Genomic DNA, 19,685 nt, shown 5'->3' on the forward strand with positions numbered 1-19,685 from the left:
GTCAGAGCCAAGTCAAATGTCAATGAATAGCTCCATTGAGCGCTCAAAGATAAATAAAAGCACCATTTTCGGCAGTTAAGTGTAATTTTTCAGTAGTAGTTCAAGACCGGTAGCCGCCGAAATCTGTGACTGAGGCGATAACTTGCGCAGCCGACCGGGTTGTAAACTCTAAGTTCTTGTTGATATAACCGCAAAGAGAAATGTGGGAGGTCAAACTGTGTGTCCACATTTTACACAGAGCCACTGTGTATCTCCATCCTTGACTCCCGAACTAAACATTTTCAAAGAAATGTCAGCGGCTCGTCACATATTTTTGTGCGTATTGAGGAATTCCCGTGAGCTGATACCAAACCGTAACTGTCTGCTAAAAGCTGGAGGACATGCTTCATGTACGGGCTTCAGTGGTGATTTCAGTAAGTGTTTGCTACAGTGCGGTTCACTTGGGATGCGTTAATTGGTGTTTAGACAGCAGGTCATGACGGCTGTTTAACTGGTAAAAGCCCCCGTTCGGCTCAGATGGTCACTCTGACTCGGGAAGTGAGGCGCGTTCGATCAATGAATGTGTTTTGGAAGTCATGTTTGCACTTAGGCATTTTAACTTTCATCAAGAGACCATCAAGTCTTCCTTCATGTGCCTGGACAGGGTGTGTGTTCAAATATATATATATATATATATATGTACAATTCTGTGCAGACGTTGAAGGCAGGTGTGAAATGATGCTGAAAACTAAGAATGCTTTAAAAAAAATGGGCAAAATGCAGTGAGTGACAGCATCTTCTAGCTTTCAGTTTTTGAGGGAACTCGGCTGGTAGGTTGATCCAAACATCTTGGAGAACTAACCACAGATCTTCTGTAGATGTAGGTTTCCTCAAATCCTTCTTTCTTTACATGTAATCCCAGACAAACACTCTGTGGTGTTGAGATCAGGGCTCTGTTGCCATCACTTCCTAGGACTTCTTGTTCTTCTTTACACTGAAGATAGTCCTTAATGACTTTGGCTGTATGTTTGGGGTCTTTGTCAGAATAATTTTGGGGCCTCTCTGATGGTATTGGATGGTGGATACGTCTCTGCCTGTATTTCTCAGCATTGAGGACACCATTGACCAAGTCCTCAACTCCTTTTGCAGAAATGCAGCCCGAAACTTGCAAGGAGCCTCCACCATGCTTCACTGTTGCCTCATTATTGTACCGCTCATCAGTCCAGACCACCTGCTGCCATTTTTCTGCTTTTTCTGCTCCCCAGTTCTTATGTTTTCATGCATAGTTGAGTCTCTTGGCCTTGTTTTTAATATCAGAGGGATGGAATTTTGTCTGCAAGTCTTCCCTGAAGACCACCTCTGGTCAGACTTCTCCAGACAGTAGATGGTTGAACCTGGGTGCCACTGGTTTCTACCAGCTCTGAGCTGATGGCTCGAACTTGATGTGTTTTTTTTTTTCATCTGCTGCACTAAGTTTCCTTGGCCGAACACTGCGCCTACAATCTTACAAAACCCCTGATTTGTGCGAGTTGTACCCATTAGGATTGATGCTGGTTTGAAGGCAAAGGGCAGTAACACGAGGTCTTGATGTGACTTAGATGTTTCTTTTGTTCGCTCACTTTGCATTGCGTAAATTGATGAAAATAAGCAGTCATTTATATTTTTGAAGGCATTCTTAATTTCCTAAAAGTCCTAAACCTGCCAATTTTTAATCATCTGCACATATATATATAATATAATACAATAGTACTACAAACCACATCATCTGAAATTAAAACACAGTTGAATCAATAGCTCACTCAGTTATTTTCAACGACATCCCGTGCACAATAACCTCCATGAAGTTTTACATTAGAATGCATTTGTTATCAGTGGTGTACCTGTGGCAAGTGAGCGTAAGTGTGGTCGGGGTTTGTGTTCGGGAAAAGGTGTGGAAGGAGTTACATAATCCTGTGTCATGTGTGGTGACGCATCCTAAATACTTAGAAACATTAGAAACATTAGATTAAAGCTTCATTAAATTCACAGTGGGGCAGGACTGCGGCACTTCTCATCATATCTCTGACCTGATGCAAATAATTATAGTTATTTTTAACAATGATATAAGATCGAAAAAAGTGGAAGAACATCACTTTGGAGAAACTGGAACCAGAGAACGAACCGAGCAGTTGCCAGTAAACTAAACAAAAATCAGCTCTGTGCTTTTGTGGATTCATAATATTCAAATTTTAAACATCAGAACTAACTTAAAATTAATCAACATCACTTACTAATTTATTTTCTTGGCTAAAGTCGAACATCTTGTTCCAACATTTCACGCTCTTCGTGCTCCATGTGTTTTATTTAAAGAGCTGGCAACCAAAAGTTATTTTCCTGTTTTGAAAACTCTGAGGTATACGACGCATTTTAAGAGTTTCTGCTGCGTGACGAGAATCGAATTTATTTTTATTTATTTTTTTGTGCAGTTTAATCATGAAAAATTATCCCATTTGAGTAATTCCCAGAGACCCTGAAATAGAATGAGATTCTCGCAGAAAATAAAATAAATAAATAAATAAAATCCTCACTTTGTACGGCCGCACTCTCTTGAGGCGTTTTCCAGCGCAGCGGTCGAGACGTAACCACAGGCTGCTCAGTCAGTTAATTGTCTCTCTTAACACCTGAGGACTTTCGGCCGATTATTGTTCTTCAAAACAAACGTCGGTTCCCTGAGTGACCGAATTAAATGCAGGATCTTTCTGTGATGCAGACCAGATGAACAGATAATGAGGCTTGAGAGTGTGAAGTTAAGTTGGAGGAATGTTTATTACTACTTTCGACACCAGGAACATTTTAATGAATTTCACCACATGTTTCTCTCAAGTCTGTGTTTAGCTGATGACCCGGCTGCCAGTTTCTGCACTTTATGTACCATCAAACATTGTTTTAATGCACACAAAGCAATAAAAAATGCTACTGAACCGGTGGCATGAATGGATTTTTATTGTATTTTTTGTGTGTGTGTGTGTTATGGAGAAGTCTTAGCTGCTCATTAAACATTTTGTGTTTTTCTTTCTGCAGCTTGCCTGTTCAGGTACAATGCCCTGTCCTTCGTCTACCTCATCTACCTCCTGCTTATTCCACTCTTCCCAGAGCCCACAAGCACAACAATGCAAGGTAAGATACACGCACGCACGATACACGCTTTGCGTCGCCTGCACAATCTTCACTGCCTCCCAGAAGCCTCCAGTTTGAGTTGCAACGTTGTCCTCTGTAATACAAACCAGCCCTTCTCCGGGAGACTCGAATTTCCTTGAGATGAGGATGGATTTGGCACGTAGCTTGGTCGATGAAAGGTAATATCGGTGGGTGCGGGCATGAGTCCGTCTGTAATAATAAAAATGATCCACGGCTAGCCAGATCTGATAGAAAGCCGTTTTCTATGAGGACCTGATCTGAAGCCCTCCTGATGGAAATTGACATTTTCGGCTTAGGTTCAGAGTAGTTGCACAAATAACGCCCGTATAAACAATGAAAGCTCCCAACGCACAAGGTTGAGAAACCCAGAAGAGCGTGTAAAAAGTAAAACTTAGAACTGTTTTTGATAATGACTAACCACTTCTGTTACTAAAGGTTTGGAAACTTTATATTTTTGGTGTTTTGGGTTTAGAAAAGAATGCAGTCAATGGAAGCCTCCCTTAAATCCAGTAAACTAGCGTCCACGCCGTCCTTCGACAACTACGCTTAAGCCTCTGAAGTAAAATAAATCACAATGAACCTCTGTGGTTTATAAGAAGTGACTGAGGTGACTGTTCTCCTTACGGGTGATGAATGTGGGATCGCAACGACCGACTTCTGCCTCGCCTTTATGCACTTCCCTCACCGCAAAATACTAAACAGCACACCTCCCAGACCTCTAATGATATGGGTTTTCTGTAGGAGACCGCATGCTGTGTTAAATAATGTATAAACCCATACAGGCGGAGAGAGGGAACAACTTCCAGTCGTGGAGCCGTCTCCGCTCGTCTCCAGCTGAAATAACAGTCAGGAAGTAAAGGAGGAAGAGAGCAGAGAGAGCAGAGAAAGTGGACCACTTATAGTCTCATCAATAGTTAAAGAGACTTCTGGTGAAGCTAATTTGATAGCTGTTGACTTCCAAGAGCTGTTGATCTGGATTTACATGATTTTGTCTTTCCTTAAATATCATAACTTTTCAGTCTTATAAGCCCAAAGTGGGCAAGTTGCCAACGTTTCTTACGTAGCTTTGGCTAAATTGAAATTGAAGAAATTGACAAAAAAAAACTGTCAAAACATCCATTTCTCTTTGGATTAATCTGAAGATTAAGACTAAAAGTTGTTAGTACAAATAATCTGTCATGATATTGCAATAGTACCCCCCTTAAGTTTAAGGGATATTGTGTCGTACAATTGTAAAACTGTTGCTTAACCCCATGAGAGCCGAGTTAGGACCAGAAAAATTACGCTAGAGAGACGGTATCACAGTATTTATTTATTTTTATTTTTTTTCATGCATAATCACGTGTTAACAACATTTTCTACTGGTTGAGAGAGGAATTAATGCGGTAGATTGACTACGGATCGACTGTTTTACTGTGATGATGAGTAAATATTGTAGAATAATCCCACACTAGTAGTAAAACAGATTTGCGTGGCCCTGTGTTAGCACTGCCTGCTCATGTGGAAATCCAGGGTCATTTATAGCTCGGAGATAAAAAAATAAATAAATAAAAGAATTAAATGTTGTTAAGACGAAATGACGAAACAGTGACAATTACGGTTTAATTTATTTTGACATATTTATTCATAGTTAAACATATTTAAACTGTGTGACCGGCTACCGTAATAACCGTAGTCTGCGCGCAACACATTTTTTTTCCTCCTGTATAAAAAGCCAAAATTGGGGACACTTTCGGGGACAGCTATAGCCGGGGAACCCAGAAGTCATTGACATCTGGTCAGTTAAAAACAAACAAAGAGGGATAAAAGGGACAAAACCAGCTGCACACCAACGGCACAACGACTTTGGCCAAAGTCCTCTCGTAATGCTGCTTCATTTTTCGGACCTCTCCATCTTCAACACACCTCACAGTGACACAGTCACACCATGCGTGTTTAGAAGAGCTACACTGAAAATGGTCCTGTCTGAGACAGTGTCTTGCGACGCTTCCTTCCAAACGCTGTGTAATCAAATACACCGGTATATCGTTATATTGAAAATTCATATCATAACGGAAAGAAAATACCGGTGTTCGGCATGAACTGGTAAACCACCCCGCCCTAAGGTGGAGAGAATTTAATGAGATGGGGATGTAGCCTAGTGAAAAACTGCTGGACTGAACAAATTTGTGTGCCAAGTCCTTTTAGAAAACTACAGAGAAGCAACAGAAAGCATCCAAACTGGAAACATCACAATCTGGAGACTGGGATGTATAAAGACTGGGAGGCTCTGCAGTGGATAATTAAAGTCCACCTACTGAGCATCACAACCAGCTTTATTTAACCATGCGTGCACACACGCACACAGGATTTGAAAGTGTACTTAGACGTGGACAGATATGAATGATTTAAAGGAAGAAGAACAAGGGGTATATACTGCATACATGTGCTATGGACAAGACTGAGTCTGTGATACAGAAGTGTCCTCTGCTCTACCATCTGATTTCAGAGCGGTTTCTGTTTACTGGATTCATCCTTCATGCTCATTCAGATTTTTATTCCCTGATCAGAGATTCATTCACAGGAAAGTCAAAGGGAAACACATCTCACCAGTGTCCCAGCATGGCATCAGAAACACAAAGTCTTCTCAGTGTTGAGGTTTTTGTCGACTCCTGAGCAGAGTTTATGCGTTTCCTGTTTGTCATTACAAAATAAAAGAGCCAATGTAGAAATGTAGAAAATGTTACAAGACTCAGGAAACGACGACCAAAAAGGTTATCGAAACAGTCTGTGTGTCGTTTTTGCTTTAAAGCTTTCGACGTTCCTCTGTGTCGTATACGGGACGGCAGCATCTTTTTGAGCCAATCAGAGCTCTGTACACGAGCTGTATATAAGTAAATACTTCAGGCAATACGTAATTTTCTTCTACCAACAACGTTTTATTATTTTTCAACTGGGTGCCAACTTTGATGCTTCAAGAACAGTAAACACTTCTGACTTTCAGAAGAGAACAAAGTGTCCATGAACAGCATTCAATTTGCTTTGGGCATGTCCGAATGGGTGTTTTTGTGCAACATGATCTGAAGTTTGTTTTGTCAGCTTTATGTTCACGTAACCTTTCACCAGACATTGTTACAGTGACTATAAACTGCCAGAGGGCTGTGTTTCTTGCGGAGGGTATGACATATTCTTCTGGTGCACGCTGCCGGGACATGTATCCCATCTGTCTTCGTCGTATGTCTGTCACCGGGGAGGGGGCTGAGCGCTGACAGACGCTGTATGTGGTAGTGAGAGCAAACAGATCGACAATGATTATTATCATTGCACAATAAACCCACATGTTAGTCACCATCCGTCATTGAAGTTAACGCCTGTTTCTGTACGTTTAAAGTGAAAATGATCACTTTAAATGGCAGCAGTTGATTTAAACTCAAAGGAAATTACAGTGTCTGGCCACTTCATTAGGTTCACCAGTGAAAACTAATGTCTTCTAATAGGTTTATGTTGAGTCAGCACCAGAAAGGTGGTAATTAAACTGTGTGATCATTTTGCAGCATGTTTCTTTTATTTAGCCTACTGACTAAAATGAGGTTTTTAGAATGCATTAGTTTTTCTAGTGTTCCTAATGAAGTGGCCGGTCACGGTATCATTATATTATGATCAAATAATCAATAGAGTTGCAACTTTTTCACGGCATTTCTTCATTATTGACTTCATTCCGTTGTTCAGAATATAAAGACTTACTTTCTTACTTAGAAAAAGGCATCTGGGCTTTGTTCTGATGCCGTGCTTCATTTAGTCTGTCAATCTATAAGGACGCGCGTGGTTAAAACGACATTTCTGAATTTAATTTAAACCAAAGGTTGCACATGAATAATTCGTTAGGTGTAATTTGTTTTAAAAAGCTGCAGCAGCGCCCCGAGGACGCATCAGTATACGAGACTCCAGCCCGATCTTAGGCAACATGTTGTTATTTGCGATTTACTCTCTCAAGTCGTAATTGCAGCATTTGGCTTCTCGTTTCCCCCCCGAAGGCATCGGCTTCTCGGTGGAGGTGAGCGAACTCTAAACGGACGCTCACGCTCAGAGTTGGTGCTGTATGCATGGTTGAATGGGGCTCTGATGTGACAGGCTCCCTTAGGGGAGTCTATTATTCCTGTTGCGTGAATCTGTATAAATATTTTATGTTATGGGTGATTTACCTGGTTTATGTTTTAGCTTGTAGACTTTCAACAGCGGGTGTCTGGCTTTAACGCGTCCCCCTGGTTTGGCTTTTTAAAAATCCATCTTCGTCATGCCTTTTTAAGACCTGACACCCTTTGTTCCCTCTTTTGTTAAGTCTGGCACCGGCTTCCTCAAGTTTCTGAAAAACTATGATTTGGCAAAGCCACGTGTCTACATCAGGTTGTCAAATGGACACAATTATCTGACTTCTCTGGAAAACTGAGCAGCAGTTAAGTCCGAACAATGCCCTTTGTGTTTTTAAAGCGTTTTAAAAAGCGCCCCTGGGACACCGTCTTGTCACAAACGCAGATGGCCGTCACACAACAAAAATGTTGTGTTGCAAATAGGAAAATAGGTGGACACAGCCAAAGCAGTTGCAGCGTCCAGAGCCTTAGGATCTACTTGGACGCAGACGCTTGCTAAAACTCCTTGTACCTCACATTTACAAGCATTCTTTTCCCTCTCTGCGTAAGCTCGGGGAATTGCAATGGGAAATTAGCACAAATTGTTTTCAGCATTTAATAAGCCTGACGCGGTGAGTTGCTGCACACGATGTGATAAGGTTGGCCGTCCGCTGGCCCGAGGCACCGCAGTAGCACCTCAACTAAGCCAGGATATTGTGCCTTGCAATCGTAAAACAGTTGCGCGTTCCCCGCAAGGATGCAGTAAATTTAATAAGATGGAGATGTTGCCCCCGTCAAGAACTACCGGACCAAACCGACACGGTGGACGGTTTAATTTAGACAGGGCTCAGCGATAGATGATCGTCGCTGAACATCGTTTCATGAAGCTCACCTTTCCCTAAATATGCATATTTACATTGTCGTGTGAAGAAATCTTCTGAAACATCCCGCTGTAGAGAGTCGTCACCATAACAACTCCTGAAATTATCCCAAATACCTGTAGGTGCATTGTAAAAACTGCAAAATGTCCATGTGTTGAACATCTGTGGCGGCTCCCCAGCCTCCTCGCATCCTTCCCTCCCGGCCCAGCTGTCCACTGACTGTTGTGTTCTTTTACCTACGTGAGAGGAAGACGCCGGTCAGCCAACACCTATAGCATGCGCTCCCCTGGCCTCATACAGCCAAGTCATCCTCTGTGAACACGAACAGCTGCTGCAGCCAGAAACTCAAGAATTTAAATCAATAATAGCTGGTTCTCCTCAACGATGAATTAAAGACTTAGAGATCTTGTGGTCCACCAGAATGTTTATTTGACTTTTCAACAGAAATAAGCTTTGCGCAATGGTAGTGTTACCAGTTCTTAAACAGGATATGTATTGTGATCCACAGCAAATCCCCCTTGGGTGCTCTCCCAGTCACCCTCACCTTCTTTAACAATTCAGTGAAAACAGCCTGAAATAAAAATGAGAAGCGGTGGTTGTTCTCGGTTATAGAAAACAGCTGGACGTGTTCAAATACATTCCTCGATCTGTCCTGAGAAAACTGCAAGAATTCAGAAATATTATTACAATCTTAACCTTGCACAACTCAGAGAAGGAGCTTTGTGTTGTGTCTAAAAAAACAAACCACCAAAAGAGGTCCTTTTTCTGTGTTTCAGTGCATGAACGTCAGAAATAACATGTGGGGATCCTTAAAGCTGAGCGAGTGTGAACTGTTCTCCTCCTTTTTAGGCCACACAGGGCGTCTGCTGCAGTCTCTGTGCTTCACCAGTATGTCCTTCCTGCTGCTCCACATCATCTATCAGATTACCATCAACAGCCTCGTGGCCGGGAACTACACCATCGCCTCCGACTGTGAGTACACTGCAGCCTTTATAGTCACGGCTCTGAGGGAAGTGATGTTTGTTGTGTGTGACGACATATGAAAACGCTTCACGGGTCAAGAATTCAGGAACCCGGGAACAGAGTTGATTGATTGGTCGGACATCCAGAAAGCTTTAAAATGAGTTTCATCCTGATCCTGACTTTTAATCTGATGTGAGATCAGATTAAAAATCTCTTTTGTCCTGAGACCCGAGCGTTTATTTGGTATGCATTTTTAGTTTCTCCAAGGTATTTGGGATCAGTTGGACCAGAGACGTATAAACACTGAGCATCATCTTTGAACAGGAAAAAAAAAAAACTGATGTCCTCATATGTGGACACTGGGATTACTTCATTATTTATATTATTGAGTATTACACAAGATGAGATGTTACTATCCCTTGTGCACATTTAGAAGCTCAGTCCAAATGAAAACCGACCAGCAGGCTAGCAGTCAGCTACCAGCTAGCAACCAACAAGAAGACACCAGCTAACTAGCCTAGCCAACAGCAGTAGGTATGAAGTGATGGGATATGCAGCTACATGTCAACCAGCACTTCTCCCTTGTGCCAAGATTCAGGGCAAGACACATGTGGAAGCTATGTGCAACTAAAAAAACAAAAAACAAATGTCACCTATCAACTAGCAACCAACAAAAAGAATATCTAATTAGCCTAGCCAACAGCAGTAGGTGGCACATCATTGAAGTTTTCAAGTGGGCACCTTCCTTCACCAATGATTTGTTTAGACACCTCAAGAAGGCTTAACAGTGAGTTCCAGCGTCCTGGAGTCACCCCCCCTCCACGCAACCCTGTGACTTTCAACCGAGAGATTAGCTTGGCCCTACTACTGACTACTAAAACCACTCAGCTAGCATTACCTTTAGCATGCTCCCCAGCTAGGATGTTTCCTCCTCAGCCACAGGAACATGATGTTTACTGCCACCCTCTGTTTTCTCCCGTGAATGCCCACCTCGCACAGGAGAGCAAGGATGGATTTTGCCACAAATCCACTGCAACCCACCCCACCCAGCTAGCACGCAGGTGCTCCACCTCGCTGCTCAGCTTGTGCTGCCATCTCTGCATATCTAATTCTAATTATGCATATCTAAAATCACCCAATATGTGACTAAATATAAAACTGTTTATTTTAATACCTGAACATGGCTGTGCAAAGACAGAATTTGAAACAATGAAGTCCCAACGACCTCAAACGAGAACTTGCTGATTAGCGACGTGATAAAATCTGTTAAATTTGTGAGTCGTATGAAATTAGAAACGTTGATAAACATGAAAAAATGAATTTTAACCTTAAAACGTCCACTGATGAGGAAAACGGGTTTAAATGAAGCTGAACAAGCTGCAGTAAAACCTTAATGTCCCCATATGAGGACGCGGGGACTCATGAGGTTAAAGTAGACCTCCACCTTTCACTATAGAGCTTTTGGTGGCAAAGTCCTGTTATAGATTCTGTAATTCATAGTTCAGGGTCTTTAAAATTGATCTTGTGAGGTCATGGTTGTCACACAGGAAGTTGTGTAGACAAAATGTTTAGCGTTCAAGTGGAAGCAACGACCTTAAGTCGTGAGAACACTGGTGCTGGGCAGAACACCCCCCCCGACCCTCCAGAGGAAAATGAATGAATGAATATTCTGTGATGCAAGTTGAGCAGGTCTGCCTTGTTTCATTATTCACTATGAGAATATTCATGTTCAGGATATTCATTATTCTCTAGGTTTGTTTGGTTTGTTACCAAAAAGATGAAGCTTGTTTCACTCCTTGACTCCTAATACTTTGAATTAGCTTCACAAACCTGCTGCTGTAGTAAACATAGATCATAGATCTCCTGGTATCACTGGAGCATGTGTTTACATTTTTTGCGGAGGTGCACATGATCTACGATGTAGCAGAGCTGCACATACTTTACTGTACCTGCTGTAGTTAGAGCGTAACCCCTCAACACTGAAGTGTAAATGAAACTCAAACATAAAGCCAGGCTTTAGTAGGAGAGGAAACCCTCGATCCCGTCTCCTTTTCCAGAGCAATCTCAGCACTCATGTAGGAACAAATTAGTGAAATCTCTACTTGTGGGATGGATCGCTTGCACACATGTGACCCATCCAACGTGCAACGAGCTCTGAAACCAGCCGTCGACGCTGCGTCACAAAGTTGTATATCACCAGAAAAGTCATAGCTTTGCCTGTGGAGACATTTTCATCCAAAACGAGCGAAGACATGCACCGTTTACAGGAGAGAGTAAAATATAGTCAATAATAATTCACGCTTTCTGGAATACCCTCACTCTTATTGCATTTTGTCACATTGCGAAGATTTATGAGTCCAGCACATTCCTCGGTGTAATTAGCTTCCCTGTGCCATATGGCGACAAAAGGAGAAAAAAGGAGACACTTGCTGCCAGTAAAGCAAACGCCATGAGTTAGTGACTCAGTGGAGGTGTTAATAGTCGCCCTCGGGCTTCTCATGAAACCCTGTATCAAACTGTAAAAATCTGAATGTGTCTAGACGGGACAGACCCTGACCTCGAGTTCTCATGATTTGTTCTTTCTAATTGAAGTAAGCCCCCCCCCTCCTTTCTGCCCAGAACAGCCATCTCAGAAGGCAGAACGAATCCCATCGCTTCAGGCAGCACACAGAGTCTCTGGGAGAGGGTAGACTAAATATGCTCTCAAGGAAATCTTTATTACTGACGTCTCAGGGGCTGTAGTTTTTGGCAGATCAAACCCTGGAGTGATGAAATCGTGAAATCTATCCTTTTGCTTTATTCAACGTTGCGTTATCCGTCTGCTTATCTCACTATTTATCTAAGCAGTAGTTACCTGTGTTAACTTGAGTTTAAACTATGATTTTAAGATTTAAAAAAGTTTGATTTTCACACTAATCAGTCAACAAACTGATTGATAATGATACAAATAACTTACGAATAAATAACGTGCTTACTACTAATTTAGCCCTAAGATATAAAACACGTAGAAAACATTTTCTATTTCCTCGCAGTAACAAATCACGATCAAACAATGAACGATTCTTACTCGTTCGTATTTCCTCTTCCTCCCATTGTTAATATTAGTGACACATCAGCTGCAGCAAATGTCTTTGACTCCAAAGGTGAAAATAGTCCCAAACTTTTCAGTTGTTTGCTAATATATTCAGTATGGGTCTGTTTTCGGACACGAATACAACATGAATAAAGAATTAAGTTTATGTTTGTCACCTGTTGACCTGTCCTGTGTGTCTTCACTGAGAACGACAAAAAGATACTGACAGCAGAAAATACTAAGATAGAGTTGGTTTTGGTCTTTTTATGAGGTTATGTAATTCAAAACTGTACAGACTGTGACTTCAAATAAATACATATAGGTATTAATTTAGCAGAAACATGGGTAAAACATGCGACTTTATTCAAGTAACAATAAAGAAATGAGTTAAATTTAGTTTCTTGGCTCCATGGTTATCTGTTAAAAGTATTTAAGCCTCATGGTTTCTGTAATTATCTGCATCATTGTGAACACTGAGCTGCTGAGAATTTCTCCAGAATTCACAAGGCGCAAGGTGGAATTTTTATCGCGTCATGAATAAAATATCTCACAATGATAAACCTTTCATGGAAGGTTAAGAGACTGAAGATAAACTAAATATTGCACAATGTTTTATCTACGTGTGCATCAGTAAACTCATGAGTTTGTCCCAGTGGTGGTAGTTTACATGCACACTTTGGGGATTTCCATTTCCTGAAGTTGAGGATAACCTATTTTTTTTATTATTATTATTTTATTTTCGGGTTATGTATACAACAGGAAGTCAGGCATTACTCTTTGTCCCCTTGATCCGCCGCCGCTTGCGCTGTGAGAAAATGCCTTATCTCAGGTTTCTAAATCTGGTATTTAGCCTCCTCGACACCCTTTTCCTTTTGGCAGCCGAGTATAAACAAGGAGTCCTCCTGCACGGTGAGACGGTCGTCCTCCCCCGGATAACTTTATATAATTTCCTCTGTTCGCTGTGGCCAAATACGCCATTAAGGCAGAAAACTTGAGAGAGGAGAATGAAACGGGAGAGATCCTTTCCAAAAAAGCTAACACCTCCAGCTGTTAGAGCAGGTCAGCGACTGGTCACCAGATGAGCCAGCGACGGCTTCCCTTGGAGTCATCTGTCATTCCTGTGTGCTGACTCGACCCGGGCGAGGCATTTACAAAACAGCTGAAAGTGTTTCTGTGAAATGTCAAAGAGCGCCGCGTGGGTGGAGTTCCCTGTATTTGAGATAATGTCAATTAAATAGACATTTTAGGGATCCCTTTCTAGGGTGACGTCACAGCTTGCGGCCACTTAGTGACAAGAAATGACAGTTGATCATGGAGATTAGCAGCATTAGCTTGAGTCATAGGATTTACTAGTGTCTAAATTGTAGTATTAATTTAAAAAAATTAGTTGCTGTGCGATTGACTGAACCAACAGATTTGAAAATAAGTCAGAGATATATTTTTGTGAAGCACAACACCAGGTTTCTGGTAACAGTGTCAGGTAATATTAGTTTTTGCTGTATTTTTTGGAGTCATACCTTAGGTTACTTCTTACAACAAACAGAATATCGCTCCTTGTCGTCCTTTTAACGCTACAGTATTGTATGGCTAACGTTACTTCTTAGTAAAGCTCTTAGCGTTAGCATCTTTTATTTAGCTACATTTATCATAACTTCAATGACCTAAAGCTAACTTAACTTGCTAGCATGGATCATTGCAGAGTCCAATTGTCCTTAATTTCATCTGATAATCCACATTTTCTCCGGTCTTGCTGTATTTACTGCTACATTTCATTGTGTTTTTGCCACTCAGGGGGGCGTGGCCCCAGTGTCGTCAGTGCACTGAGTGATTACTAGCCCATCTGGCTAATACGTAGGTTAAAACCTATGATATGACAGGGTTTGTACGTCCCATTTATCCGACTTCTACAGGCGATGGACATTTCTCTCCGGCTCATAAACGACCATTTTGTGCTTCTCTTCACCGTCAGTCACGCAGACGACATTGTTGACCTTTGTGCCCACGCATGTCCCGTGTCCTCTCTTCTGTAAGTGTGAGACTTTTGCTAACTCAGACTGACTGTCCGATAAACGTTGCATATACCCAGTCTCGGTTGTGAAAGGGGCAACTGACATTAGTCCCCAGAGACAGAAGGGAGAGTGCAAGGAAACGTTGTGCTGAGAGGTTAACGGCCCAGCAAGTACAAAGGCTGTTTTATGATGTTCACATAAAGTGTGAGGACAGGTATTTTTGGTGCTCAGTTGGGCTGAAAAGCGGCTTCGCCTCAGCAGGCAGAAGGACCTCCAGAAGCCTCCTCGCTAAATTCAGTCTGTATTACACAATATTCCTCTGTTGTCCTGCGGATTAGACCAGCCTGGCTTTACCTTTGGCATTCCTCGAGTATGATATCACACACACACAGGAAGGGTTTCCTCTTACACCTGTGGCTTTAGTTTGGGCTGGGTGAAGTTACGTGTTGCAGATGTTTGGAGTCTGTTTGGCCTGCGGTCTCTGGGTTTCTATCTGGGGCATTAAGAGATCCATGACCTTTATCGACCACTGCTGGGGATGTTTATGGCACAGAGCGACATCAATGCGTCTTATCTCTTGTGCAAGTTTTCTGGCGCTGCCTCTCGTCCAAACTGTTGGAGCTTCGAGCGGAGGAGTTCGTACTACAGCTGGTTGGCATCACAAATATTTACTGATTGCTGCTTTGATTCTCCTTCCAGGGTAATTTGGCTCGGATCGTTGTGTTTGGTGTAAGATTTCCCTGTTGTTTATGCTCTTGAGCCGTCTCCCAAACTAAAGCTGCTACCTCAAGTGATTTCGAGAAACAAAAAAGAATCCAAAATAAAACACAGCGCTGATGAACCGCTGACTCCGATGCGGTTGCTAACAAACAGGCCAGCCAGCAACAGTTTGAGAAGGAGATAGTTTTCTCTTGAATGCGTCCGTCGGAGGCGGTGAAGCAGGTTGGAAATTTTTTGGTGGTTCGATTCCTACGACCTAGATGCCAAATGGTGATGTTATGGCAGTGACACGCCAACCTGAACTCCTTCCAGTAGCCCTGTGGCCTTGGTTTCTCCGCCGTTTCCCCTCAGTGTTGGCACCAGTCGGACTCCTGTCTGGCTCAGTTTGTTAAATTGGTGACTGAGACGAGTCGCTCATTAAAGAAAACAAAATCACGACTGATCAGCGTCGTGATTCATGAAAAGCCAGCTCTGTGTTTCAGCTTGTAGCTCTTCATAGCCTCCTAGCCTCCCAGCTAATAGTGGCTGTCTTGGTTAGTCAGGCTTTGATGCATGCGCAGGGCGTGCTGTACTGTATGTGCCAGCTGGCCGTTGGCTGTAGTCTTTGCGGTGCGTTCAAGTACAACCTTTTGGCCCAGACGCACAGTCAGCCTTTGCTGACGGTAGCTTTTTTTTTTTTTTTTAATGTCCGTTTGGTGTTTCAGGGCCTTTAAGGATCCACAGTGGACTGAGGAGAGCAAGATTCTTTGTTTTGACAGTTCACTTTTTTGACTTTTACCTTTGCTGTGATTGTTAATTTACGATTTAAGTAAATTTATAAAAAAAGAAAAAGATAATTTACCACAATGACGTATGTGCCAGAGTAGCAGTAGTAACAATAATAAGGATAATAATAATAATAGATTCAATGACATATTTTTGTCATCACATATAGCGCATTGTTCCCTATTAATAGGGAACAAGTTATGATTATTATATTAACTAAGTTAAGTAAGGATTAAGTATTAAGTAAGTAAGATGTAGTATTAAAAAATAGATTGGTGCAGTATGGGGCCAGTATGTCCACACATATGCATAGATGCAGATAGATATGCATATAAAACAATAATAATAATAAAAAAAAATGACTGCTTTGCTTGTGTTGCTTTTTTTAGCCTTTACTTCTGTTGCATAACTTCTTAAACTAGTCATTTCTCGGAGCTGCGTCTGTTAAAAAAAATTGTGGGATTGTCTGTGCGTAGGTGGAACGATGATTCTGGGTCAAGTGTTTAATGTCAGAGGTCCTGTCAGGGGTTAGTCATCCGGCCTCCTCCCTCCACACATGTTTTTGTCATTTTATGTTTCTCTGCAGTTCGTGTTGTCTCATCCCTTTACTGACCTCTGTCCAAACCAGGACTAGTACAAATATATTTCAGGGCGTGCGTCTTTCATCCTTCATCTGTGATTGCACAAATGATGTGGGCACGTAACATCTGCAGCTGTTTTTTTGTCAAGGATGAGTAATAAAGCAACACTGATGCAAAAGATGCTTCCTGTTTCTGACTTATGTGCAAATTCGCTGAGTTTGCAGTTTTATCATTTTCTTCTGCTTTTAACTGTGTACAGTATTTATTATTTATTTGCAGTTAAGCTTTTTTAATATCTTTCTAACTATTGTAAAAGATTGATGGTTCATATTTTCAGTTCCTCTCACCGCTCTGGAGCTGATCTCATAATATTTTTTGACGAGAACGGCCGTTAAAACCAGTCGGATGAGGCGTTTCATCTGCCGTCTGTGCAAAGCGTCTTCACTCACCTCACTGCGGTTTATAAACTAGAAACTTCAGCACCTAATTATTCACCCAGCACGCGAACGCAAACACCTGGACGTACTGATGCGTCGAGATCCTCAAGTCACAGGCTGATGTTATGTTTTCTCTGGCAGTAGAATAAAGGCCGAACCTTTCAACTCGAATACCTGAGAATCTCTCCCTGAGTGTTGGAGTGATATTCAGTCTAAAATGTGGAAACAAAGCTTGGATTAAAGGTTTTTATTACATTTTGTTAAATGTGGGGATTTTTACTTCTGTGGTAGTTTTGTGCAGTTCTGCCTTTGCTTGACTACCTGCTTGTTAACAGCTGTGATATGAAAGTGTTACTTGAGGTGCATTTCTTTGACTTGGTATCTTTCTGTGCAGGTTCTACATTGGAGAAATCCATAAGACAAATTGGCTTTGAGAGGTAAGATTATACTTTGTTAAACCAACTAATACTCACATGACAGGTTCCTTCAAGCATCTGCCGAATAAACAGTTTCTATGTCTCATACCCTTGATTTATTATTATTTATTTTTTATTAGTTGAATTGAATTGAGTCAATGCACATTAATCAACTTTGATGTGTTAGTCCATAGGACCTCAACAGGGGGTCTGCGACCCCTGGGGGGTCAGCAGGAGGGTCGCAAAATGTTTGGTTGATTAGACATTTTTTATATATATATATATATATATATATATATATATATATATATATAAATATTTATAAATTTCTTTAAATACACGTTAACATGTATCCATATTCTAGTAAAGGGATAAGAGATTAATATTTAATGCAAAATGATAATAATAATGTATATTTATAAATAGCACTAGGTAGAGTTTATTATTCAATCAAAGGAAACAGGACACAGACAGAAAATATCGAAACAGACAATATTTACAAAATATTTGACCCACAATTTATATAAAAAAAACATCAATGACCAAGAACCTGCATCCGATTAAGAAAACTATTCAGGCTATGTGAGTACATGTCTGGTTTATTTTTAACCGGTATTTTGAGATTTATTTATTTATTTGTTTTTTGGTGAAAAGTAAGTAGTTGTCATGGTTTCAGATGTGTGGTATTAAGGAATGTTTTCCATTTGGGAGAATTTAGTTCTGCGCCTCGGTACATTACAATCACCTCTAGTTAGAGCTCTGGTTCTTCGTCCTTCAGTGTTTTCTCTCTGGATGAATTCATTCAGTGGTGATGGTGGTAAAACTTTGAAAACGAGACAGGCATTCATACAGATTCGATAGCTGTCTGAACCAGGGGTCTTCAATGTTTTTCAGGGACCCCCTACCTACTATATGTGTTCTATATTAAACTCAGCCAAGTACCATTTATAAATATATATTATTATTATCATTTTGCATTCAGTGTTAAGGTAGGTCAAATAATGCACAGGTTCAAATATTTTTTATTTTTTTCAAACATGTGCAACAGTATGGGGGCTATGTTGGAAAATTGTGGTGCAAAATCTAAAAATATATAAAAAATGTCTAATCAACCTAAGATTTTGCGACGCCTCTGCCGTAGATCTACCTCCGCGTGGAGCCCCTGTTGAAGACTTATGGTCTAGATCAAGAATATTATATGAAATATCAAGTAATAGGTTGATGATGCTCAGTAAAATAAAGGAGTAGGAAGACCACATCCTCCTCTCAGCCTAATATATAATCTGGATTCTTTCATAAAACAATCAACAGCAAAAATCTTAATCGTTTCACTTCACTTGTCACACATGATTTATTCGGCTCTTATCTTTCACTGTATTTACAAGTGGGAAGTTGCATTGACTGTGAAAAGTGTTCCAAATATAGCCCCCGCCTCCCCCCCCCCCCCCCCCCCCCCCCCCACAATAGCATTAAACACCACTTTTTGCATTTAGCCGCGCTGGCTCGTCATCTCGCCGGCTCTAGAAACTCTCCTGACCTGTCCCCGTGTGGATTCTCGATGAACGCTAAACCCAGTTACGCCTGTCAACGGCTGACGGGCCTATTTTTCAAAGCTTTGAAAAGTCTCCTCGCATCCCCCGTGATCGTATTAGATGTGGTTTCCTGAGTACGGGAATGTCCGAACTCGGCCGCGTCCTTTTTCCAGTACTCAGCGGCCCCTCGGTGGACGCAGTAAGTGGCGGAAGCGGAGCCGTAAACATTTTACCCTAACGTGCATTTACCTGTTTGTGTTGAGCCTTATGGTATATAAATACAGCGTTTACAGCTGCGTTTGCTGCATTTCATTGCCGGTAAAGAGTGTAGAGCTCAGCTCGCATGTATGGGAGTAGACGGCAGCGGTTGCATTTTCACCCAGATGGATCCTTCAGTTTCCTCCTTCCTTGACCTTTTCAAATCCTCTATAAATACCAAATATTTACACGGTGTGAAGACATATTTGAGGTCTCTGTGTTTGTGGGTTTTCTCTAATTACCCCCGCAGCCCGAGGCGGTGAAGACAGGTCTTAGCAACTGCTAATTCCCTGAAATGATAAGTATGGGAAAGTTGGAGTCATTAGAGCTTCTGGCGCAACCCTTCCCCGACTCTGACCGTTTCCATGTCTTTTATCCGCGCGAGGATGCACGAAGCTTCACAACAATAAAGCGCATGGAAACAGGCGTCCTTGATCAGATTAAACTGTCCGACAGCAGCCAGCAGAGGCCCGGGCTATGTGTCTGAGTGCGCGCTTTCCACCGTGATGATTAGCACTCTGTTTTTCAACTTTTATAAGCCCCATATCCACTCAAGGCCAGAATATGAGCGCGCTTTGTAACCAGATCCAAACATTTGGTCCGGTTTCGCTCCGCCGCCCGCGTCACAGCATCGCCAGTGTGTTTTCGTGTAATGTAAACTGTTTAATTGCGCTCGGAGCGCAGCATGAAATGTAAAGAAAACACTTAAAGTCTCCAAACACAGGAGGCAGCGTGTCCTGTGAAAACGGAAATAGAAAAATCGGTCAGCATGATAAAAGAGAGTTTTA

General features: G+C 41.6%; 1 protein-coding gene across 6 annotated transcripts in view; it reads left to right on the top strand.

Annotated features, from left to right (window-relative positions):
* The window catches only part of LOC125011232 (piezo-type mechanosensitive ion channel component 2), a 94,105-nt gene that overhangs the window by 5,636 nt on the left and 68,784 nt on the right, over positions 1 to 19,685 (top strand). For all 6 annotated transcript variants that reach the window (XM_047590335.1, XM_047590340.1, XM_047590339.1 and 3 more), the window contains exons 2-4: positions 3,040 to 3,135; positions 8,993 to 9,115; positions 17,086 to 17,128. In XM_047590335.1, the coding sequence (XP_047446291.1) occupies positions 3,040 to 3,135; positions 8,993 to 9,115; positions 17,086 to 17,128 (262 nt within the window). The remainder of the gene's footprint in view (positions 1 to 3,039; positions 3,136 to 8,992; positions 9,116 to 17,085; positions 17,129 to 19,685) is intronic.

Source organism: Mugil cephalus, chromosome 7 (assembly GCF_022458985.1).
Source record: "Mugil cephalus isolate CIBA_MC_2020 chromosome 7, CIBA_Mcephalus_1.1, whole genome shotgun sequence".
Lineage (NCBI taxonomy): Eukaryota > Metazoa > Chordata > Actinopteri > Mugiliformes > Mugilidae > Mugil > Mugil cephalus.